This window comes from Athene cunicularia, unplaced genomic scaffold (assembly GCF_003259725.1).
Source record: "Athene cunicularia isolate RWA unplaced genomic scaffold, athCun1 chrLGE22_part2, whole genome shotgun sequence".
NCBI classification, from domain to species: domain Eukaryota; kingdom Metazoa; phylum Chordata; class Aves; order Strigiformes; family Strigidae; genus Athene; species Athene cunicularia.
Window position 1 is genome coordinate 285,981 of NW_020799535.1, and position 24,500 is coordinate 310,480.

The 24,500-nt window shown below is 48.0% G+C and overlaps 1 protein-coding gene across 5 annotated transcripts in view; it reads left to right on the plus strand.

Moving 5' to 3' along the window:
• The window catches only part of LOC113491043 (sodium channel protein type 8 subunit alpha), a 52,018-nt gene that overhangs the window by 171 nt on the left and 27,347 nt on the right, over window positions 1–24,500 (plus strand). The window contains exons 2-8 of one of the 5 annotated variants that reach the window (XM_026867670.1): window positions 5,652–5,657; window positions 8,667–8,994; window positions 16,272–16,390; window positions 17,857–17,946; window positions 18,189–18,317; window positions 20,539–20,630; window positions 23,971–24,192. In XM_026867670.1, coding sequence (XP_026723471.1) covers window positions 8,719–8,994; window positions 16,272–16,390; window positions 17,857–17,946; window positions 18,189–18,317; window positions 20,539–20,630; window positions 23,971–24,192 — 928 coding nt within the window. In that variant the 5' untranslated portion in view covers window positions 5,652–5,657; window positions 8,667–8,718. The other 4 variants (XM_026867671.1, XM_026867672.1, XM_026867674.1 and 1 more) reach the window with 4 other exon arrangements.

Genomic DNA, 24,500 nt, shown 5'->3' on the forward strand with positions numbered 1-24,500 from the left:
GGTGCTGCAGCGGAGAGTTCCCGGGGCCCCCCCGCCGCCCCCCGGGCCGGCTGGCCGGTGCCGTTACACAGAGGGGAGCTGTTCGTCATCTGTCAGTAGCGACGGGACAGGGGTTCGTGGGGACAGCGCTCGTGGGGTGCCCCATCAGGCAGCCCCCCCCCCGGCAGGTTCACGGTCAGGCCTCTCGCCTTGCCCGGTTGCATTTGCCATCTGGTTAGAAAGTCCCCACTCTCGGCTTGCGGGGATGTTTAAATAAAATGTCCGAAGGGCTACTTGATCCTTTTTTTTTTTTACACTTGGACGATGTTGTTCGTCCTGGGTGGAAGGACCTGGGCCCTGTTACAAATAATTTAACCAGTTATATAAGCTCATACGTATGGCTTGTGTCTAGATCGTGGTATAGATGCTGTGCTGCTCAGTGGAACGAGTATCATTCCGTGAATATTTAGTGAACAGAGATGGAAAGCCAGCGTCCTAATAAACAGAAGAGAGAGCGGTTGCATGTTGTGGGAAGTGGAGCATGGATGTACTCTCATTCTCGGTTAAAGGAGACGAAATAAAACGGAAACAAAGTCAGCGGGAGCGAAAATGAAGTGGCTTGAAAATCTAAGTCATGGTATCATCTTCCTCCTTTTTGCTGTTGTGCCTGCGTTCGTTTGGGGGTTTGCTTGGCTTGCTTGCCGTTAGAGTGAACTGTCAGGGCTCTACATACCAATTGATCCTCGCGATTTTTGATTTTTCAATGGCCGGAGCGGCGGCCGGCCCGAGGCCGTATGTGACTCCAGGACGTGCCGTGTTCCTGCGGTCACATGGTGCCCATTCACTATCGATTCTTCCTCCCGAAGCGGCTGCTGCTGCCATTGACACCGACAGATACACTGGAATCGATAATTTATTGTTGTGTTCAAAGAAATGGTTTGGATTGGATTAAAGAAGGCGCGGTAAAATAACAAAACAAAAGCGGTGGAGCTGAGAACAAGCGTGTGTGTGGGGGGAAATAATCTGAGAAACCACAGAGGAGGCGACGTGTGGTGGTAGGGCAGAGAGCTTGGCGTCCTTGGGCTGTTGGTTTGAATCTGGTGGGGTTCAGAATGCTCGGACTTGCCCCCTTGTGCTCTGTTATTCCACTTCTGTGTGGAGGGGACGGTTGCGAAGCTGGAGGATACAAGTAGAGGAGAGGTGGTTTTACTGCCGTGGAGGTGGGTTCAAAATCCTCCTTGATTTTAGCTCAGATGCCAGACCAGCTTTAACACTTCGCATGAACTTCTGTCTTGAAGGACTGTTAAACACAAAGTTAGAGTAACTTCTGCCTTCTCCTCCCTCAGTTCTGCCCTGTAACAAAGTGTTATTCCCTCCTAATTCAGCATATCAGCGTACAGGGTATTTTCAGTAGAAAAAGTAGCCAGCAGAGCCGGGACTGTAGCAAAACTGTGAAATTGCTCCTTTTCGAAAACAGCCCTTGCAAAATGCAGAAATCTTGGTGTTTGAGGCCTAAAAGTCCCATTCCATGTCACCCATACTGCTCCTGTGCTAGCAGAAAGGCGTGGGGAGTTTGTAAATCGAGTATTCTGAGCAGTTCATTCCGGGAGGATTTAAACAAACGAAAAAGCAGTGACGTTTGTCATTGTTGAACGGCACATAAACGCCTTGTGAACTTTACAGGTTGTGGTCTTAAAGTTGCCCAAGTAAAACGTTCAGTGCTAGAGAAGTAGGGAGCAGGAGATACTGAAAATGAGTACAAGTCACCTCCTCTTTTTCTCCTGGGGTGCAGCCATTCCTTACTGTCACCAGAACTGAATTTTAAGCCCGACTAAAGCCTACGTGCACGCAGTTCGTCCTCCCCGCGTGTTTGGGCGTGCGTCGAAACCTTCAGCTTGGCTCTGGAGGGAGGAGCTGGTGCTTGCTCGGCATCAGAAGCTCCGACAGCTTGTTGGGGTGATGTTCCTGGCGTTGGGTGTTGAGGAAGGAAAACCAAAGCGGTTGAAGCTTATCGCAAAACCTGATTTTCTTTGCGTGGCTGAGGGCATGCCCAGGCCTGAACTGAATTGTTTCGATAATTAATGCTGGACAAGAATATTGCTATTCTGAAGACAGGACCAATAAAAAGTTGTCTTTATTTCCAGACCGGTTGACTTCCCAGCAGTTTTGTGGAAATCTAAGAGGTGTCCGTGCTTAATGCTGTTAAAAATCCGACCTAAAGGAGCCTGGCGTTATAGTTACGAAGTTGTGGAGTCGGATGCCTGGTCCTTAGGCCGTTTGTGGATTTAATCGACACCGAGGCGATGCCCCAGCCCTTCCCCGTTTTGCCCGAGTAGGGAAGCGCTTCAGAGACACGAGGCTGAACGCAAACGCTGCTCTTGCAGTGGCGTTTCCAGCAGGACGATGAACTTTCTGTTGACTGGCTGGAGAAATCAGTGGCGGGATGGTAACGTTATGACAGCTGGGAGTAGGTGACGGTGATTTTTATCTAATCAGATGAGATACACACGGGGTGATAAGAAAAGACAAAGGCAGCCTCACTCGGGAAGCACCAACCCTGCACGGGCTCTATTCCAGAACGTTGCAGAAATTCTGAGCTCCGTGTTGGGCAAGAGCTGAGAGCTAGAAGGGGGGTTATTTATCCTTTATCTTATCCTGTCTCTTATCCATTATTTATTCAATGTACCATTTGTAATATACCGTTTGAGTGCTCCACATCAAATGAATTCCTCCAAAAATACGGTGTAGAATAACTGTTACCTTGCTCCTGTTTTGTGGGTCACTCATAGGCTGAGGGAGCTGAACGAGGAGCTGGATTTGGGTGAGTGTCTTAACTATTACCCAATAACCGAGTTGTTCAACTCTTTGTCCAGCAGTCTGGCTTTAAGAAGGGCAGTTGAAGCGCTGCTCTTCAGCTTGCTTAGTCTGTCCGAATCCCGACGCTCCCGTCCGAGACCAGGGGTAAGCGCCAGTCAGCTCTGAGCAGCAGCTAACGGAGCTGGAGAGCCAGGGTTCCCTGGTTTAGTCCTTGTAACTCGGTGATGCTGCGGGAGTCATACGGCTTCTGGGAGGGATTGAGAAAGCCCACGCTACTAGATCTTTAGTTTCTCCGTTTTTTTTATTAAAGCGTCTTTAAATATTAACGTTTTCTAATAGTTTTCTGTGGCTTTTGCTGGCTTGTGTGCTTCTCTCTCCTCCCTGTATTCCTGTTCGGTTTTTTACCTTTAGAGGTGCGTACCCAAGTTCAGTTCTGCCGCTGCTGTTTCAAGAGCATAAGCGCTTTCTTGCCCTGTCCAGAGCCTGCCCTTGAGCTCTGCTCAGAGACGAGAAACTTCTGCAACATTTTACATAGGGCGGGGAAGACAACCCGCAACAAACCAATAAATATTGCTTGAAAGTGAAAATACTTCCTCTTCCTTCCACTTCATAGCTTCAAACTGAGGTGAGAGCTTTTCTAAGGGGATCGTTCTTCCCGCGGCTCGGGCGGTTCTTCTCGCTGAACCTTTTCATTGATAAAAATTGGCCCGTCCCAGACACCCAGAATTTACTGCGGATGGAGCGGATCAGTGAGTTCTTCTGAAGGCCCTTTCCAGCCGTGGATTTTCTCATCCGTGGGTATTTTGGTTTGACTTGGAGTTTTTCAGGCTCTCGTGCAGCAGAATTTCGGAGGACTGTTTTCCTTTCTGCCCCAGCCCTGCGTGTTCAGTTCAAAAGCAACGTGTGTCCCTGTGGGTTATATAAACACTCATGTAGCCGGGCTCTCTCTCGAAGGCACTGAAAGACGTACCGGGGGGTGACTGCATCTCGCAAATTAATAAATGGAGAAATTATTAAAGCAAAGATATTGCCTCAAAAGTGTTTTTTTTTTTTTTAATTTATTTTGACAATCAGCTTGAATAATTGATTAGAATATTTCATAATGTAGCGGTAAATGGACTGCTGGGAACATTTAGAAAAAATAATTAAGTCTTAACAACTGGGTACCTCATTACGGCATTTTTTCTGGTGTAAAATCTTTGATCTTTGACAAATGTGTGTGTAAATATGCTGTCTGGCCTCAGTCTGTGCACCGAACTCCAAGGTGCCTGTGACAAATTCCAGCCTCCCCCAGATCTCCGGGACTGGTCCCGAAGCATTTACCTGTGGCTTGGTAAAGCACAAACCCTCTTCTCCCACTCTCCCCGGACGGTGACTCTCTGTCACAATTTCCAACATCTTTCTCTCGTCGGAGGTTGAAGAACCACGTGTGGAAAGTGCCAAAATAAATTCTAGCGTTTATTCTTATTGATTCCTGTATGTCCCGGCAAGACCATCCTCAGCTGTAAAACGAGATGTGCAGCCCGAGGGAGATGTGCAGAACGGCGCCGCTGGGCTCCAGCACACCGGGTGTGCTGGTGTGGGAGGGTCTTTACTGGGGAAGATGGGGGTGAGCCACAGGTGACCTTGGACAAATTATTTTCCCTTTCTGTGTTTCTCTCTGAGAGAAACTTTTCTAACTTAAATCTTGAGATCTTCAGAATGAAAATAGTTGAATATTTTTTTTCATTCAGTCAACATGTGGCTAAGGACTAATTTTAGTCAAGATCTTTAAGGAGTAGTTTTATTTTTAAGAATCGAATCATGAGACAATGCCTGATGTTTTTCAAATCCCTTCCGGTAACTGAGATACACAAAAAGGGAAAGGAATGAAAACCAGCTCACCCTCTTGGTCCTGACTCCCCCGCAGGTCCCTACAGCGGGAGGTTTTACTGAAAGGGGCAGGCTGGGGCCTGACTTCACCCCAGGAGCCGATGTGCTGACACCCTCGTTCTGCGTGGCTGGTTTGGGGGGTGGTTTTTGTTTGGTTTTTTTTTTTGCAGTTGTTCCTGCACTCTCATTGTGTTCTTCCACTGAATACTGAAAACCCCCCTCCTTGGTGAATGCTGACAGATGTTTAAGAAATATTATTGTATCCTCTCATGACAATTTTTTGTTGTTATTGAGGCTTTCTCCTGAGAAAAATGGTAAATCTTGAAAGTGGAAATCCTTGATGCTCTCACCTTTTTTTCTTCAGGAATGACTGGAGTGCTCCAGCCACCCAGGTCTGACTGCTACTCCTTGCTGGGAGAAGGGGCTGTTGGTGACTGTAGACCTGGCTCTGCTCTTTCCCTTGAGCCTGGGGCTTGCGTAACTGAGACATTCCAAGCTGTTTGTCTGTCTGTTGTGTGTTTTTGTTTGTTTGTTTGTTTGTTTTTTGTAAAACTAGCTCTCTAAAATATCCTGGGCAGTTCTGTCTCTCCGCGCTGAGCAAAGGTAACCGTTAGGGGTTGGCTGTGGGAGCTGCAAGGCATGGCTCGTCGTTGTAAGGACACGTAGCGCTGTGCTATCAAAAATTTAAAAACTGCTCTACGGGTCTGATTGAAGGAATTAAATCAACTTTCCATTCCCATCCTTTCAGTTTACATCCTGATTTTTGCCCGTTATCTTAATGTGGGATAATTTACCGGGGAAACAAATGAAGTCGGGACAGGCAAGCACATCCCAAGAAGTGGAAGCCCCAGGTCACTGTTACGGGTTGATATCAAGCAAGTAACGGCCCTCTGAGTACCAGATGCTCAGACAAAAGGAATTGCTCCTTGTAACTTCAGCAGCAGAAGGTCTGCGGCATGGGGGAACGCAAGGAGAGCAGGAAGCACAAGGCAAACTTGTAACCTGGTTTCTCAGGGTAGCGTCGGGGTGTCTCTTGATTGACTGATGGGACGGGGTCTCTGCACAACCTCTGTGATGGGCAGTTGTGTACCAGGGCCGGGGGGCAGGTGGTGGTTGGGTTTTTTGTTGGGTTGGGTTTTTTTAAATGGCCACTTAGCAGATTAGTTGGTGGCTTCCAGTTGCCGGTTGTGTAATTGTGCATACAAATCAGGCATTCATTTGTGCCTTCATTTTTTTCCCCTTTTTTATGCTGTGTCCCTGAGCTACTTTGGTTTCTAAATTCAGGCCTTACATATTTATCTGTGCCATTCAATTAGACCACATCCCCAATGCTGCTATATAGTTTCACAGTATGTGGGAAATTTGGTAATTAAATGCATGCAAATGCTGCAAGAATAGAATAAATTAATTTTTCCTTAATATCAGCAAGCTATTCTGTGATGTTTCTGGAGGTAACGTGACCAAGATACCGGCTTTTCTCTCCCCTCTTGCCATCTTTCTTGAGTCTGTGTTGCTATTATTCTACAAATACCCGGTCAAGTTCACATGAAAAGAATCCCAGCCCGGGCTACGCTGGGTAGTTACGTAAGGAGGCAGATCTGTACTTTTGGATCTCCGAATAAAACCCGAGACGGAAACAGCGTTTGATTAAGTTCTACAAGTGTGGTGCAGCTTTAGATTTGCATGTGAATCGGAGTGAAAGGGTTGCAAGGAATAACCTGGAATCGCCTGAAGGATGCTTTGCAGTGGATGTTCTGGCTATTGGAAGGACCCCAGGTGCTATGTTAAAGCTGGGATCTCCAGGTGGTTTTTATTTTTTTAAAAAAAAGGACTCCATTATTTCTATGCTGTATTTATTCAGGAAGTCCTCTGCAGTCCACAGAAAGGGGCGATTCTCTGTTTCGGAGCTGAGGCTGGGCAGACTCGGCCTCGGGGGTGGGAGCCTGCCTCCGTTTCGGTGATGTCTCCGGCCTCTGTGAACTCTTCCCTCGTGAATACAGTCCGGTCTTCAATGCCAAGGGCTGTAAAGACCAGCAGTGGCTAACATCGTGCTCGAATAGCTGGATTTTAACGATTCGGTCCTATATCATTGTTTTCAAGGAATTTGAAAGTCATTCTGCTTTCAGACATGCCAAATCTTTCATTTATATTTTGATGCTTTGCGCCTGTTGGCTTAAAAGATGCGACCTTACTGATGATCTTTTCTCCTTCCTTAAGGGACCTTTTCCCACACGGCTTTGAGGTTCTTTCTGTGCCGTATACTCGTAGTTATTTTGCCCTTCCTCTTGAATTTGTTGCCACTTGGGTGTTTGGGTTCCTCCCTGAAGTGCCAAGCCATGTCAGGGCTGGGTTGTATTCCAGCCTGCAGTACTGCAGTGCTGTTGCATCAGTGCAGGGTTTCTGTAATTCCTCTTCTCTCTTGGCCTCCTCCTGGAGTGTGAAAAGCTTGAAGAGGTACCAGGAGCTCAGAAATGCAATATATTCCGGTTGCTGGTTCTTGAGCGAGAGCTTGGCAAAAGGTGCAAAGCTGCAGAGGGTTTGTAGGCGGCTGGATTCGGATAAACGAACTTCCTCACAGCTCTTCTCTTTTGTAGGAGCCGGGGGGGGAGCCAGCGAGGTGCTCTGTGTAGGGACAGGGTCAAATCCTGACGGAGGTCTGTGCTTCTTTGCAGGTTGGAAGCTCTGCGAGATCTTTCTCAGCTGCGTCTCTGCATCGTGGCCGCTTCCCTTTTCTTCTCTTTTTGTCGCGGGGAAGGGCTCGTTTGCGTTGCGTCCGATGCAAGGAAGACTGTATCTATCTAACCCGCATGTCACAGAAATTTAACTTTCAGAAATTACTGTTGTAGTTGGTGAGAGTATTTTAAAATTTATTTCATTCTTAGGGCCTGGAGTGAATAGAAACCCTGCTAATTATATACATATATGTAAAATGAAAAGGTGGGATTTGACTTTGCGTCGTAGCGATGCGGTGTGCTCCGGGGCAGGCAGAGGGGGTCCCTGGTCTTGGTCCTACACGAGGTCTGGTTCTGGTTATACGCTCTGGTCTTGGTCCTACACAAGGACGGTTCAGAGTCCTCCCTGGCCCACCTGGCCTGCTCACGTCCTCCAGGAAACTTCTCCTTAACTGCAATAATATCGGTTAGGGCACAAAGGAGCGTTTTTTTTTTTCGAAAGAGCCCGGCATGTCCGGTGTGTGTCATCTACTGGTCGCTCTCGTAGGCCCAGCCCCAAGTTACTCCTCCTCCGTGGTGTGCTGAGGGGGGAGCTTTGCTGAACCCCTGGTCCGCAGGGCAGGGATGTGCTAATGCCCAGCCCTGTCTAGACCGAACACCTCGTCCCCACCCTGGGAATGGAGCTGACTTGGAATTTTTGTCTAACGATGCAGCTTTCGAGAGAGCAGTGCCCGGTCAAATCGTTTCCGTGGGAAAAGACTGGTTTTGATGAAGTTCCTTTTCAGAACAGTTTCTGTAGTCTAGAACCGAGTCTGTGTTCAGGAGCCGCCCAGACCAGGGGAGCCCTCAGCGTGGGTGCTGGGGATCCCGGTCTGTGCGCTGGGAAACCTGGTGAGGCAGCGTGGGACGGGCAAGGACGGACAGGGATGGGCAGGGACGGGCAAGGACGGGCAGGGATGGGCAAGGACGGACAGGGATGGCCAAGGACGGGTAGGGACAGGCAGGGATGGGCAAGGACGAGCAGAGATGGGCAAGGACGGGCAGGGATGGGCAGGGACGGGCAGGGATGGGCAAGGACGGGCAGGGATGGGCAGGGACGGGCAGGGATGGGCAAGGACAGGCAAGGATGGGCAAGGGACAGGCAGGGACAGGCAGGTTCCCCCAGTGTCAGCACTTGGTGTCCACTTGCCTGTAGCTTGTCTGGGGGCTGAGAAGCAGCAGGTCTGCCTGCCTCGACCGGAGCTGCCTTGGGGCGCTGGGTGCTGTCTGTCTGTCTGTCTGTCTGTGCGGTGACTGACCTGCTGTGCTCTTTGCTCCCCTGCAGAGCTGACCTGTCCGGGGTGCAACATAACTAAAGAAGCAGCTGCAGGATGAAAAGATGGCAGCACGGCTGCTCGCACCGCCAGGCCCTGATAGTTTTAAACCCTTCACGCCGGAGTCTCTGGCTAACATCGAGAAACACATTGCAGAATTGAAAAAGAAGCAGCGTCCAAAGCAAGACAGCAGCCACCGGGATGACGATGAAGACAGCAAACCAAAACCAAACAGTGACCTTGAGGCGGGGAAGAATTTGCCTTTCATCTACGGGGACATCCCAAAAGGCCTGGTTGCTGTACCACTGGAGGACTTTGACCCTTATTATATGACCCAGAAAGTGAGTCTGCAAGAAAGAAGTCGCTAAACCACCTTTTTTCTTCTTAGGAAATTTCAGGTTTGGGTATGGTTTGAGTAGAAGACAAAAGAACGGAGTCTTTGGATGGGCTTGTTTGTTTTGTTACCTGTTTTTCTTTGAGGTTTAATGGGATTATACAATCAACCTTTAAACACCTGCTTGGATGGAGTTAGGAGAACAAGGTCTGGAAACTAAAAATAGATAAAGTTGTGCTAACGTGCCGATTTTAACCATGAGGGCAATAAGAAGAATTTAATTGAGGGGTAATGGTAACGGTGTTAAGTGTTTGTTTCATTACTTGCATGGAATTCAGTCTGAACTTGATCGTTATGAAGCAGTGGGATATAAAATAATGACAAAAAAAAAGAATGACATAAGCTAATTAACTTGCTTTCATCTTTATAATTTTTATCTTTAAAATATTTGTCCGTGGAATTAAGGTGAGATGGCAGGAGGCATTTATGGGTGCCCAGAGGTGTTAAGGGGTGGTGTCGTGAGGGAGGTGGGGAGTAAGCAGCCACCGCTGGAAATGGAGGGGAGGGATCTTCTGCTGGTGAAATAAGGAAGAACGCCATCACCGATTTCCTTAGGAGGCTGGATGACTTAAAACCGAGGTTCTCTGCTGTTTAATTTCATTGCTCTCTCTGATAGAAATTAAATTTGAACAAGCTGAGATAATTACCATCAATAAGTCGGGCTTAGCTGTGCCACTTTTGGAGCTGGAGGTTTGACCACATATGTGACAACAGTTGTGATGTGACTTGTTTAAAACTGGGGTAGAACAGCTGTCGGGTAAAACCGGTAACTTGTCGTGGGTAACGAAATGTTTGAGGACTTTGTGTTGGGGCAGACGTTTCTCGCCAGACTCAGAAGTGGTTTTGTGGCTGGCAGGGCGTTACTCACACGGAATAACTGAACTTGCCGCTGACGTTGGGGAGAACTGGTCATTGTTTTCTGCATTTAACACCGGCGAATTTAACGCTTATTTGTTGTGGAGGGCAGGTACCAGCTCAGAGCAGAGCTTCGAAATCTGGTGGTTTGTGTGGGGGGGATGCCAGGCAGACTGCTGTTCAGGTGGGTGTTGCACCCAAGGAGATGTGTTGGCACCTGCTGGTGCTGCTCAGAGGGTAGCTTACGTTAACCCCTCCGAAATATTTTCTCTCTGTTCGACGGATCAGGTGTTGCCTGGTTTTGGTGTGGGCAGGCTGTGAAAAGGAGATGCAGCTGAAGAGCAGTTCGCGGGATCTCTGGTTGTGTGTGACCACTCGCACCCGACCAGAGTCGGTGTTAGGAAATGTCGCTGCACGTCCAGGCAGGAGGGGTCTGTGCCCTCTGTGTGTTCCTGATGGTGAACTGGGCCGTGTTCTTCGGGGCCGAAATAGGAGAGCAGCGGGCACTGCCGTGCCCTGGAGCATCGGGCAAAGGCTTCTTGGCTGTCTCAGCGTTCCACCAGGAGTGGGAGCGGAGGGGAACGCCGTCAGCCCTCACGCTTTACCAGTCCCTGTTTGCCTCCCAGCACAATGCTGTTAAGAAATCTTTAAGTTTTAGAGAAAAATAAGCCACGTTCCCACCTTCGAAGGCATCTCCGGAGGGGAACCGGGCAGTTTCTGTGGGCAGAGACACGAGCTCGCGGCGGCAGGTGCAGGGGAAGGGTCTGGAGACGGGTGACACTCGCAGAGCCCAGTGGCTGTTCTGTGGCAGGAGCCTCACGCTTCCCCTGAGCGCTGGATTAACACTGCACTGCCTCTTGTTTCTTCTGCATCCCCTTCAGCGTGGCGAGAGCTTAGGTGCGTGCTGCTTCAAATAGTCAGTGACTTCCCACAAGGAATTTTATTTTTTTTTAAGGCCATTAAAAAAGGCCCTTCTCTGAATCATCAGGAATTGCGAATCTGCTTGAATCATGGGAAGTTTTCCAAGATTTTCTTTTTTTTTTTCTTTCCCCCTCTCCAGCATTTGCCAGAAGGCTTTGCATCATAGGTCTTTTCTTTTAAAGCTAGACATGCAGCATGCATAGGAACGAATCAGCTGGTTGCTTTTCCTTGCAGTAGGACACAGTGATCTTGGTTTATCTAAGGAAACTGAAACTGCATTTTAACGGAGAAGCTGAACTTTCCGGCGGCCTGTTAACTGATATTTAAAGGAGAAACAATGTGACCTAGAAACGGAACCACGTACAGTCAAAGCTCCTGGGCTCGGCCCTGCAAGAGATGGTTTTGTCCAAGCCACTTCTCTTTTCTCCAGTTTCATTTTGCAGTAATGACTCTTAGGAGAATCAGGCAAGTCCCTTTGCTCACAGGTAGCAGATCTGGGAGCTAATGTAGCTCCTTTTTGTCTTTACGTAAGTAACAGAGAGAATTTTTTGATGATTCTTTGTTTTACAAATAGTCATCACCTTCCAGTTCCTGGCCTGAAGCACGTGGCAGAAGCAATACTTGCCCATGATATTTGTTGTGGAAACCCGAAACGTTTCAATTAAAAAAACCCCAAAAAGCAGGTACGGGAACTTCCTTGCTTACATGTGCAAACAAAATTGAGGAAGGGTACCCGTGTCAGCATCCCTAGCAATGACAGCAAGGCAGGTGATTACCTCCTGCTCTAATCTTCCTTCAGTGTTTGCTTAAGTGAGAGATAAGGACAATCTTCCTCTTTTATTTCCGCAACCTTCTTAGTATTTCTTTTTTTTTAAAACTGGTTTTCCGTCTTTTAGACCTCTCTTTCCTTCCGTTTATGACCTAGGCCATCACTCCCACTAAATAACTCCTCACCCCGTTCTTTCCCATTGGACTTGACTTCTGCCAGGCTGTGATCGTTTTCCTCGCGTAACTTCCATCTCCGGATGGATCTCGTACTCGCTACTGAGCACAGGGAAGGTGCTGATGCTACAAGACAGTAGAAAGCCCCTGGATATTCTGGGAACTGAGACCATCCAGCTTCGGTGGATTGATTTCGATGGAAAAATCAGCCCTGCCGTGGTAGAAGATCGTCTGTACCCCTGGGAACACCCAGGGCTGGGGTGGGATTGTCTGAGGTCACCTATAGCTTGCGGCTGAGCACCTGAGGATCTTCCTAGTGCGTTTGTGCCAACGGAGTGACTTGCAGCTTTGTCAGGTCACACGCACGGTTTGGAAATGGGCCCTCGGGTCCAGAATGTCACCTTGACTGCGGGGGCCTGGGAAGATGACAGGGATGGGAGAGACCAGCCTGGGGATCTGTGCTCCAGGGAGCCTTGGTAGGGCACGGAAACGACCCTGCAAGGTCACCATACCACTCGTGGGTTTTGCATTTCAGTGAAGACACTGAAACAGAGGCGAGAATCGGGACCATCTCAAAAACCAGCCTTTCATCCTTATTTCCAAGAGCGAATCACCTTTTCTGGGTCTTGTGTCTTTAATGTTATTTTTTTTCTTCCGCTCCCTCCCTCCAGTAGGCTTAAGAGCAGCAGGAAGAGTAAGTGTGCCTTTCCTCGCTGTCCTCCCGTCCGTCTGCCACGGTGGAACGAAGAGGGGGGAGCGTAACCCCTGCCGGGCGTCTTCTCCAGCCCTTTCTGGGGTGCCGGGAGGAGAGAGGCTCCGCTGCCCTCGCCTGAAGAGCTGCACCCCCCTGGGGAGGAGGGGAAGGGGGGAGAAGCATTTCCCCTTCTGAGGCAGGATGAATTTCCTTACCTGGGCAGATTGTGACGTCGTTAAAACATGGATCCGGATCCCTTCCTCTGTATCGCATGTTGAGCGGTATTTTTTTTTTTTTAATGTATCTTTTGGAAGTATTTAATAAATTTCCAAAGATGTCAAGGGTTTTTCCTGTGTTGGGCTTGAAATAAGAGATGAAAGCAAGAGCGAAGCGTGGCAGATACCTTTTTTTTTTTCCCCCATAAGCTTTTCAGTGATGAAGAGTAAGTTACTAAGAAGGAATAAATCGGTCCCCTTTTGGGGGGGGGATGAAGAAATAAATAATGTGGTTTCAGTATGAGGAAGTGTACCTCTATGAGCCAAAACAGACCTGAAAAATAATTTGCATTGGCATTTCATTCTTTATATGCTTCATCAGCCTACAGGGTGCCAGAGTTCCCTGTAAATGAATTTTGAAAATAGCAGTGTTAAAGCGACTTGCTCAGGGTGTCGTCAGCAAGTCGTTGTTCTCTCTTGCTTAACGTGGAGAGTAAGGCAGTCCCCGTGCTACCGCTGTAGGAATGTGGTTCCATATGTTCTTAGGCTCTTCATAAAGCTGTTTTCTTCTTCAATCTTCTGCCCACTCCTCCTCAGCCACTGCAGAAACGCTTGATGCAAAAACCTGCATGAAGCAAGAGCATCTCAAATCTTCATGTAACTGGAATGCTTTTTGCCATCCCTCGATCAGTTCTGTCGGGCTCCAGCATAGCTTCTTTAAGACACAGTTTTGCAAATCGGTTTCAAGAAGACTTAATCTATTGGGATCTTACTTCTTTTTAGATGAGAACTGTTTCTAAGGTTTCTCTGAAGCGTAGATTCCCAGCCAACTTGAAGCAAACCGGACGGAGCCTTTTTCACAACTCTCTTAACAACAAACTTGAGACTTTGGAAAGTTCAACCAGACTTCATCTCTTAGAAGACGACTGCAAAATGCCTTCCTCTAGGTATCGCCTTTCTCTCAGAACTGAGCTTTTGCCTCAGCAGATCTTAAAAGGGCTTAAGGATGTTCTTGGACCTGACCCAGCAAACATTTTAAGAGCACGCAGCCATTTTGAAATGGAGTTTTAATATGTCAGCAGCGTAAAGAAAAACTAAGATAAGGTTTTAAATTGCCAAACGCTTTTTGGCTTTTGAGCTCTTCTTTCCGTTGACGAGGCCAAGCAGAGATCTACCCAGGATTTTTGAAGATACCCAGGGAAGTGGAGCAGCAGGTCTTGGAACCATCGCAAACGACGAGCAGGCTGGAACGCGAGCACCTCATTTTTGTTACGGTTGTACCGAGAGGCCCGGTTATGAGATGGCTTTTATAGACAGGAATAATTTCAGCAAACGTTATGGTCTAAAAAGAGAAAGCCGGGAAGAGAAAACAAGGAGCTGCCTTGTGTAAGGGTTTGTAATAGATGAAGGACTCCGCTGGCGAGCAGCACGCGGAGCTCATGTTCAGTAGGTGATTGCCTGACCGTTGGATGGAACAGCTTGTGTTACGACAGGGGATGCCGAATTTCTGGGTCAATCCTCTGCGAAAGAGCTACCGAAAATACACATCCCCGTGTAACCACTGCAGCGTGCCGAGGCCAGCAGGGTCTGACCCTCCGGAGGGAGCAGCTGACAGGCGCCTTCCCCGTCCCCGCCCGAGCCTGGCTTGCTCTGCTAGTGCAGGTCTAAACTCTGTGGGTTGGTTCGCCTCTGAAGCAGCACGGTTTTACCTCTGCCTCGCTGAGCTGGACCGCAGGGCTCCCGCACGGGGGTTTTTCCCCGCGGAGGGATGGAGGCGGAATGAAACGGAGCCACCTCACAGAGCGCCCCGGCTTTGGGGGCGGTTCTGCCTTTGCCCCGCTCCCCTTGTGATGTTCAGTACGGTCACGCCGGAGATTTCATCGCTAAAAACATGCGGCAGAGTTGGGAGCTCGGTGTGGTGCCAAGGACACGAGCGAAGCCCGGGAGCATCCCGGGGGGGGTGGGGGGGGTGTCCTGCTCCGAAGCCTCTGCAGCAGACAGTGACAGAAGATGTAAAACCAGATGGTGTGCGAGTCTTGGAAAGTTTGTGGTGTCAGGGAAGGAGAGACAGCTGGTTCTTCAAAATCGCGTGTCCCTTGACCGCTCCGTAATCAGCAGTTCTGAAAAACTCCCGGCCTTTCAGAATATTGTTACGTGCCAGGGTAACCTGTTCATTAATTCTTGATGCCGCGATTTAAGAGCTGTCCAGGGTTTCGTTGGGAGGTGCATTAGTGGTTACGCTAACTAATCTTTCTCGCTCCGTGCTGAACCACAACCTGATTTTGATTTCCTTTTCAAATAATTTACTGCTCAATGGTCTAATTTCGCCAAATGAGCTAAAATACGTTGTTTCACTTACTAGGAGGGAAATGACAAATTTCATAAGAGTGAGTCTCCTGGGGAAGCACAGCGACTGCGTTGGCAGAAAGCCCTTGTGGATTCCCTCGTGTTGGACTCCGGGAGGCTCGGGGCTGTGCCAAATGGGGGGCTGGGGCCGGGGAGTGAGCCCGCAGCGCGTCCGGCTCCGCTCTGTGTCCCGTTCCCCCCTCGGGGCTCATCCCACCTCACCGGGGCTGCAGCATCCCGGAGGGGGCGGAAAACGGGGAAACGGTGCTGCGGGAAGGGCTCTGGCTTTTCAGTGCACACAAATTGCTTTTTTTCTTTTTTTTTTCCTGTTTTTTTTTTTTTTTTTTCTTCCTTCAAGTCAAGCGGTAGGTACGTCGAGCGTGCTGGTATTAAGCAACCACAGTTCTAATTTTGCCTCTCCAGATGGCTGCGTGTGATTCTCCCGGTGGGTTTTTGAGATGCGTGTTCGCCAGCGGGGAGATGAAATCGCGGGTCTGTATTTTAAGGGCTGGGGATGGAGAGACGAGATGGATTCTGCCTCACGTTTACGTGATTCATTCCACAGGTTCCCTATAAAGTAGCGAACCTTAACATCTTGCTAATTAAAGGCAACGAGAGCACACGACTCTGCCCGGAGTTGGTGCACCAACGTGGAACGTGCTCCGAGTTGCCCATGAGTGGGGACGATGGGGATCTGACTCCTGTCTGCTGGGGGGGGGGGACACTCTACCGTGAGTTTTTCTGCCTCCTTACCTGTCAATCTCTCTTCGCAGGTGAAGCGTAAAACCACGATTCGTTGTGGTAGCTCGTAGCGAGGTTTGGGAAGGAAGCACAGGCTGATCTGGGGCAGCGGGCGAAGGCCGGGTTCAGCTGCCAGTTCTGCCCCTGAATTTGTGGCCCTTGGTTTGCTTTGGGCCGCGGTTCTTATCTGTTAGAGCAGGGTGACGGTGCTTCTGCCCTCGCGCGGTGAAAACGCGCGCTCCTGGATGGGAGATTTTGCTTCTGCTCTGGCTGAGGTGCCCAGTAAAAGGGATGGTTTGGAGCAGAATTATTCATGATGTACGGGTAGGTATGTTTTCCCCTAATGGGAGCTTCCTAAAGGACATTATTCTTTAAAAAAAGCAGAAAATGCTGGGTTTAACCACGGAAGTTGTTCGTCTTTTTTTTGTACGAATCGTGCTTTGATTTCCATGCATTAACCCTCTCTCTCTCTCTCTCTCTGTTTTTCTTTCTTTCTTTGTTTCTCTACAGACCTTTGTAGTACTAAACAGAGGGAAAACACTCTTCCGATTTAGTGCCACACCTGCCTTGTACATTTTAAGTCCTTTTAATCTCTTTAGAAGAATAGCTATTAAAATTTTGATACATTCATATCCTTTTTATTGCTGAGTTATTCTTGCGTTTGCATGTTCCCTGAAAAAAAAAAAAATCTCTTCCCTGTTGTCTTGTTGCTCAGTGTATGTGAATTACAGTTCTGCACCGGGTGAGGGTGGGTTGGCCTTAGTGCATGCACAGAAATGGGCTTTTTTTGAAGGAAAAAGCGTGGTCCTTTAGATGCATCCAGTCGAGTCAACTTTTCATTTATTTTCCCGGCTGAATTGTACCCATCTCTGCCCGTCCTTCCGTCAGCACGCAGACTTTGATAACTTTTGCAACAGATACGACTTAAGGGCGTGCTTCGCGTGAAGAGCGGTTGAGCTTTAACTGGCTGCTGAAATGGTTAAAATCGAATTAGTATCGGGAGCAGGAGCCAAAGATACCTTATATGTGATTAGACGCTGATTAATTTCTTGCTCTTTTGGCATCTCTCAACCTTCTAATGGCAAGGCTATTCCAAAATGTTCCACCACAGGACTTCAGACATCCCTGAGAGCTTCAGAAACATCATCTGCATCTGTTATTAGGAGAGGGGGGAAAAAAAAAAAAAAAGGCAGTATATTGAAAGAGCTGCTTTGCCCTGTTTATTTATTTATTTTTATAAAGCGACTCTAAAACGCGAACACGTTGTTTTAGAGGCTTCTGTATGCTGACTTCCTGCATCTCCTATGAGGAAAAAGCTGTTCCAGCTTTCCAAAGTCGACTTGGGATCCGAGGCTGGGAACGTTTTCTTTGGCTTCTGTGTTATTTCCCGTCGACTTTCCTCCCCTCTGGCCGTGCTGGGACGCAGCTGAGGGATGCAGATCTGTCAGGTTGAGAGCGAGATGCTGACAGTGGGTCTTGGGCCTTGAGCTGAGATCCAGTAGTGCCTGCTTCAACAGTCGAACGGCTTTGGATCTCACCCTGAATGTCACCATTCTGCTAATAATTCAGTAGTTAAAACCCACTCAGACATCTCATCCTGAAATTGTGCTGCCCCTGCAACGCTCCTCCGGTCAGCCAGTCCGGCACCTTCCATCCGCCCGCATGACCCGCAGGGTCCTGAGCACGCAGAGCGAGCCGAGGTACTTGGAAAGATCCGTGAGGTTTTTCTCCAAGCTGGGTCCTCGGTGCCCGTGGATTGCAGCGCCGCTTTCCCGCTGGATATATTAGCAAACAATATATTCGGATGTTACTGAATAGACGGAATTATTTGGGGAGACATTTTCATTTAGGCCCGTGATTTATTTATTTTTTTTTTCAAATCGCTCAGACATATCAGAAAATACAGAATAAATTGAATGGTGACATAAAAAAATACTATTGATATATATATATAGTCACCCCAGTCTTATTTCCTGTGACTGCTGGAAGCATTTTGGTGCTTACTTGTGGTCCACAGACTGGGAATTGTCGTTGTGTTGCAGCTCCCTTGTAAAGAGCCGCACTGGTGTCCCTTTGATCCTTGACTTTGTTCCACAGTATTTAGCATGATCATTATGTGCACTATTTTGACCAACTGTGTATTCATGACTTTTAGTAACCCACCTGAATGGTCGAAGAATGTGGAGTAAGTAACACTTCTTGTGTTTTTCAGAATCTCACAGAATGTTTTTTTGTGTTTTGTTGTTTTGGTTTTTTTTTTTTCTGTTGAGAAACCCGTTCCTACTGACGTTTAAGTTGGCAGGAACACAAGTCGCCTTTTATATTCACTTTGTTCGCACGCAAGTGTTTGTCGTTCCTCTTTTTTCATGACTGAAATGGCATTTCTACGAACTTCTCAGTGCGGCTCTCTTTCTTCCTCGTTAACAGGTATACGTTCACTGGTATTTATACATTCGAATCACTTGTGAAAATTATTGCAAGAGGTTTCTGTATAGATGGCTTTACTTTCCTACGGGATCCATGGAACTGGCTAGATTTCAGCGTGATCATGATGGCGTAAGTTGTGTTTTCAGATTTTTTGTGGTGTATGAGAGGGGGTGAGACCTTAGGAAGAGGGTGGCTGTGTAAGGTGGGGGGGGAAAAAAAAAAAATCAAGGAAAATTTCAGTGTATCCCCGAAAGATTTCTGTCTTGATTTTTTTCAAAAGAAAGCTTTACCCTGACACGGAGTCACAGAGCTAAAATGCAACCCCATGGAGTTAGCAAAAAATAGGATTTTCTAAAAACTGCCTTTATGAATGTGAGACTTTATACCGGTGCCAACATTTTAGATTCTTCACGTGCCGGAGTGGCAGCTTGTTCTGTTGAGCATAGGACCGGGAGTGGAACATCTTTAAATTCTCGCCTCTGCCACCCCTTCCCCTCCTTGGGCTTGCATGTTGGAGCTCCCTGGGGTGCGACTTCAGGTTGAACAGTTCCTCACCCGTCTCGACGGAGGTTCAGCGTCAGCGAAGGAGACGCTTTATTTTCCTTCCTCGTTCTCTTCTCTTGTGCCAGATCAGCTTAACATTGGTCTGATAATGAGGATTCACGGGGATGTCTGAACTCGCAGCTCAACCGGGAGATGCACGCTAGATTTCTGGTTTTTCCTTACTGGCCTGCGGCTGATCCTTGTTTAGGCTTAGAACCGCTGATGAAAACCAGGTGTAGTCCGGTGGCCTGAGTCGCCGGTGGAAGAGATTTTTATTTTTTTTCTCTTTTACCTTTGGTTTTGGAATATTGCACATGCGCGTGTTCGGGCTCCCGTAGTCAACAACAGCTGATGAAAACTGAGGGATGGTGTAGGCATGCTCAGGAGCCTAATTTTCAAGGGTTCAGAGCACTTGAATTTAATTGTAGTTAAATGCACTAATCATATAAAATGCCTTTTTTTTTTTTTTGTCTTTATTCTCCACCCAAGCTTGCCGATTTTCCCCAAGTTTCTGCATTTTTTTCCACTCGCCTTTTGGTTGTGTATTTAAATTCCATGCAAAGAGCTGGACATTGTACCCCAAGGCAAGCAGCCAGTAGCTCACTGGACACTTTAGTTTTACTTCAGAAGAGCTGGGCTTTGCTGTGCACAGTGTAACACACCTTAGGGGGGGTGTGAGGCTCTGGGCACACAGATCGGGTTCAACCTGTCCGTTGGTTATTTCCTTTGCTTCTTGATAAACTAACAAGTAACAGCACGCCAGCTTTAAAAGGCCAAATGCTTTGCTCTTAAAGAAATGTGCTCAATCCCTAGCCGGCCACCTTATTTCCAGTGAGGTTGCCTCTAGGCTTCACGTACAATCTCTTCTCGTGTCAAGGGCTAGAGCAACCCCGTGCGTTATTTAAACAGGGTCTAAGTTTTACGAAGCGCTCGCGGTGGCCTCTCAGCACCGGGAAGAGCCGTGAATATTGTGCCATTTCTTTTGCTTTTTCACACCCCGTTTCTCCCCAGACAGCACAGAGGAAATACTCTTAAGTGGCGATAAAATTTAACCTTTCACTAAGGCTCCGGTCCTCTGCGCATCTCGGGTTTTTTCCCGCGTGCAATAGGGACAAGTCGCGCCTACGCGTGGCTCACAGGCAGGTGGCAGAGCGTAAAGGATTAAATGAAGGATGCTAATCAAAGCAAAAGACGGTCGTGGTTTATTAAAAACACAAAGTGAAGCGAATATGCCTGAAACCACTGATGTCACCAACTCTCTCGGCGTATTTGGCAGTTTTACAGAAGTCACCTGCTTCTGTAGAGATAGCAGTAAATTTTCCAGTCCTGTATAGGCGAGAGTGCACGGATCTGACCTGGACGAGCTGGTTGCGGTGTGGAGAGACTTAAACTGGGGTTTGGCTCTGCCATTTTCTGTCTCTCGCTCACGTTGAAATGCCAGTTCTAAAGCGTTTTTTTTTTTTTTAAATTACGAGCTGTTTCCTACAGACAAGACAGCTCTATGAAAAGGAAGGTGACCCCAACAGTGCCATTAACTCTGGTTTAATTCTGCAGGTATATAACAGAGTTTGTAAACCTAGGCAATGTTTCAGCTCTGCGCACTTTCAGGGTTCTGAGAGCTTTGAAAACTATTTCTGTAATTCCAGGTAAGGCGGCCTCCGGTTGGTGTTAGCTGTTGGGTACAGGCCCCTGTGAGTGATGTATTGCTTTGTCTGTAGTTGTTGTTTTATTTTTGGTGTGTGTATTGTCATTGTGTTGTTTTTTTTTTTTCTTTTTTTTTTTTTGTGTGTGACCTCCCTCATTGCAGATATGTCACAGAGTTTGTGGACCTTGGGAATGTCTCAGCATTGAGAACTTTCAGAGTTCTCCGAGCTTTGAAAACTATCTCTGTTATTCCAGGTGAGAACCATTAAGCATTAAAGACTGGCCTTGCGTGTACCCTCTCTTCGTATCTCCCCTCCTGTCCTGCATCGCTTTATTTCTCAGAAATGGCACTGGGATGTTTTTGATGGGCTTTGCAGTCTGTATAAACAGAGTAGTTTGGAATTAAGGCTTCTGGGCCATCGAATTACGTGACGAACAGTCTGCTGTTCCGTGCTTCTTTATCCCCGTGTACACACGTGGCTATCGGATCTCTGAAATGAAAGCCGGACCTAAAATTTAGTTCCAGATCAATAAAGGATCAGGCACTCCCTTCCTCCTCAGGCTAAACGGTTTCTTGCTCAGTGACTCATCGCACTATTGCCAGTGTTTCGAGAGTTGTTTGAGGAATAAGTTTGTAAAGCAAGTGAATAAAACCCAACCAAGATTAAAACCTTTCTGCGTGAGGCTACGTCAGCTGCTTGGAGTCAGCTGGGCTCCGGGGCAGGTTGTCTCCTAGGTAATGACAACAAGCTTGCCTCCCCGCCTGCAGAGAGGGCTGATGCTGCCATGCCGAGGTAGACTCAGCTAAGCGGAGCTCTGGCATTCCCAGCTTTGGCATTTGTAGGTTGTCGTGGAACCGGCCGCCAGCTGTTAACGCGACAGCGTGTGGCCCAGAGCGCCTGCTGCGCTTCAGGAAGTCCTGGTTCACAGACCTGCCCATCTCGCGTGCCACCCCCTGAGCTGGGCTTTGCAGGACCCTCGCTTAACCTCAGTCTGGGGGTCGAAGGGAAAACAACGGCCCTTCCTTTATTGTAAGGGACCGTGGAGACGTTATGGACGACGATTCTGATCCTGAATTCGTGGATAGAAAAGTCTTGTGCAGATGGCTTCTCAAAAGCGTCCCTAATTTTAAGGTCAAGCCTAAGACTCAGTCTTGACAGGCGCTGAAGCATCCGTAGTTTTCCAGCTCTCAGGCGCTTGGCCTGTCTCGGGGTAGACACCCCGAGTAACCGCCTGATGAGTTTGATCTCCTACTTCTTCGTGTCTTGTTTCCTGATGCATTAACTGACCGTGGTTCTTTTGCTTTCTCAGGCTACACTTGCACGTACGTTTGCCAGAAAAGAGACTATTGGAATTGTAGGGGCCCATCACTTTTGTCCCCATTCCAGACTGCCAAACCCATCAGATGTACATGGCTGTTGTGCATGATGTTCTTAAGTGGCACCTGCTTCCCTTGCACCGAGTGAGAGTGTGATAGAATAACGTCCTTCCTTTAGCCGTCCCTAACGTTTGGCAGTGCACACACAAAGAGCAAACGAGGTTTGGTAATTGCCGGTAGCAGTGCACTGGGCGGATCTGAAGTGCGGTTGCGATTCTATCAGCCCGCTACAGGTATTAACTGGCTTGCTCAAAGCGAAGCATCGATGTGAAAATCAAGTTTCGTGTGTGTTTTGCTTTCGTAATCGTAGCAAGGCGAAGGCGATGCAGCTTTAATGAGCTGGTTACTAAATGTGTGACAGCATGCCTTGTCTTCCCGTGGAAAGGAGCAGCTCAGTTTTGGATCATTTCCTCAGAATTTAATAGTTTTCCCTTTATTGAAATGACTTCAAGGGGTGGTGGTGGGGTGGATCTGAGCCCTTCTAAGCTGGGCACATCACTACGTTTTTACTAAAGGGCTGATTTGCTGCACGCAGCTGAGGGGATCCTGTCTGAGCGCTGGGCACACCCGTGGCTGGAACTGGGAATGGCGGAGCTTTGGGGTTTTGTCTCGGGCGGGATTGCCCCCGCCTGTGGTTCCGCAGCACGTAGGTGCTGGGACAAACCTGGTTCCCCTCTCGGGTTTGTGACTAATGAGAGGGATGTAAAGCCTTTGTGTAATTAGCCGTTTGGGTTATTTAGTATGAACTTAGGCACAGAGCACCCGTTCTGGGGTTTTAGTGCTATCGTGTCTCAGGGAGGGAATAATTTTTAGAATTCACTGAATATTAAAATATAAAGGGGTTTCCCTTCTGCTTCAGCGCACGGAATGGGAATTTTCACTCTGTGCTGAGCTAATGAGAAACTTAGCTTAGTGCTAGGATGAGTGCTAACTACATCTCCTATCGACAACTGGAATTATCCTCAGTGTGGTTTTTGGACAAGATGAAAATGGGAAATATTACCGGAATATGACACACTGCTGGACAGAGTTCCCTGCAGTACAGGGACAGGGGTGTGGACTGTGGCACCTGTGAGCTAAAACATGTCAATACTGCTCTCCTCCGTAGACCATATTTAAACTCCGCGGTGGTCTAAAGTTTTTAACCTGACACAGGAGTCATTTGTATTCCAACCGGCGTCCGTGCGGTGCCAGCCTGGGCGCCCCGCCGGGAACGTGGGGTCAGTGTGGACCCGCATTGGAATTATTCCTCCGTAAGAATTGCTTTTTATTTATGTATTTTTGAATTTGTCTTCCTGATGTGGATCAAACCAGAGACTTGGATCTGACCAGCCCCAAATTCAGCTGGATCTGTGATTTATTTTTTTTTCTTCCTCTTCCCTTCTTCCTCCCTTCAGCCTCCTTCGCTACTCATTTATAAACCCAAGATCACTCTATTTAACGTCAGAAAGGCTGATTAAAAGGCCCTTGATACTGAATTTTTGCCCCCCAAATTCTCGCTTGTTTAGATCTATCTCCTAAAAGTGTCAGTGCTGGAGTTCTTCCCCCGGTTCACGGGTGGCTCCTCTTACAGACCAGAATGGGTTGGAGAACCAGCAGGATTCTTACCTTATTCCTGAGCAACTTTTATTATCGAGCCTGGCCCATCCTGACGGCCTTGGTAAACCTGAAGAGCCAGCACAGTGGGTGAAACCCTGCCCTGCCCGTAACAAAACCCGGGATCTAAATGAAAGCTTCAGCTTCCGCAAGGAAAAGGGAAGTGCTGAAACAGTTTAGTTAAGCAGTAGAAACTTAAGACGTAGGCAGTCCGAAAGGCAACGGTCTTTGTTAAGTTGTCGTTCGTGCCGATAAGCCAGGCTTAAAGACGACTGAATGCGTCCGTGGAGAGGTTTGTCGCAGTGTATCTTCGTTAAACGTCTCTGTTGAGACAAACCCCGCTTTCACGGCAGCGAATCCGGAGTGCGCTTTGCCTCCTCTGCTGCAAGGCGCAGAATTCTTGGGGGTGGACGTCGGCGTTTCGTTTCGGTTTGGCCACCGAAACCGGTGAGCCTGGTTCGTTCGCCACCTCTCTGTGGAAAACCCTGAGGGGGAGCCCAGTTTAGAGCCACAACCTTTTTGCCACTGTGGAGTGGTTGTAAGGTGCTGTATGTATTTGAATTTTGTTAACGTCTTTTCCTTCTACAGGAGTGATTTCTAGTCTTGTTTTCTTCTCCGCAGGCTTGAAGACCATTGTGGGTGCCCTAATTCAGTCCGTGAAGAAGCTGTCAGATGTAATGATCTTGACAGTGTTTTGTCTCAGTGTCTTTGCTCTGATCGGGCTGCAGCTGTTCATGGGCAATTTAAGGAACAAGTGTGTGATATGGCCAATTAATGTGAATGAGACTTTCCTGGATAACGGCTCTAAGGGCTTTGACTGGGAGGAATACACCAACAATGTGTGTAGGTATTTCTGCAGTGATAACTCCCTCAAACCTTCTTATCTGACCTAAATGCTGCTAACCAGGATTTCTGACCTGGCTTTAACGTGGTATGCCTGGCTTTGGGCAGTACAAACCCCTTGCTCAGGGTTTTGGGTTTTTTTTTTTTCCAGTTAAGATGTTTCTAGTTGGGTCGATCCTTTAGGTCTTGGCTGTGTTCTCTTAGGTCAGGATTTTGTCCAACGTGTATATATATTTTTTGGTTTGTTTCCAATTAAAAACTGTTTAAATATGGTAAATGGGAAGTAACTCCGCCCGCTGCAATCCCTG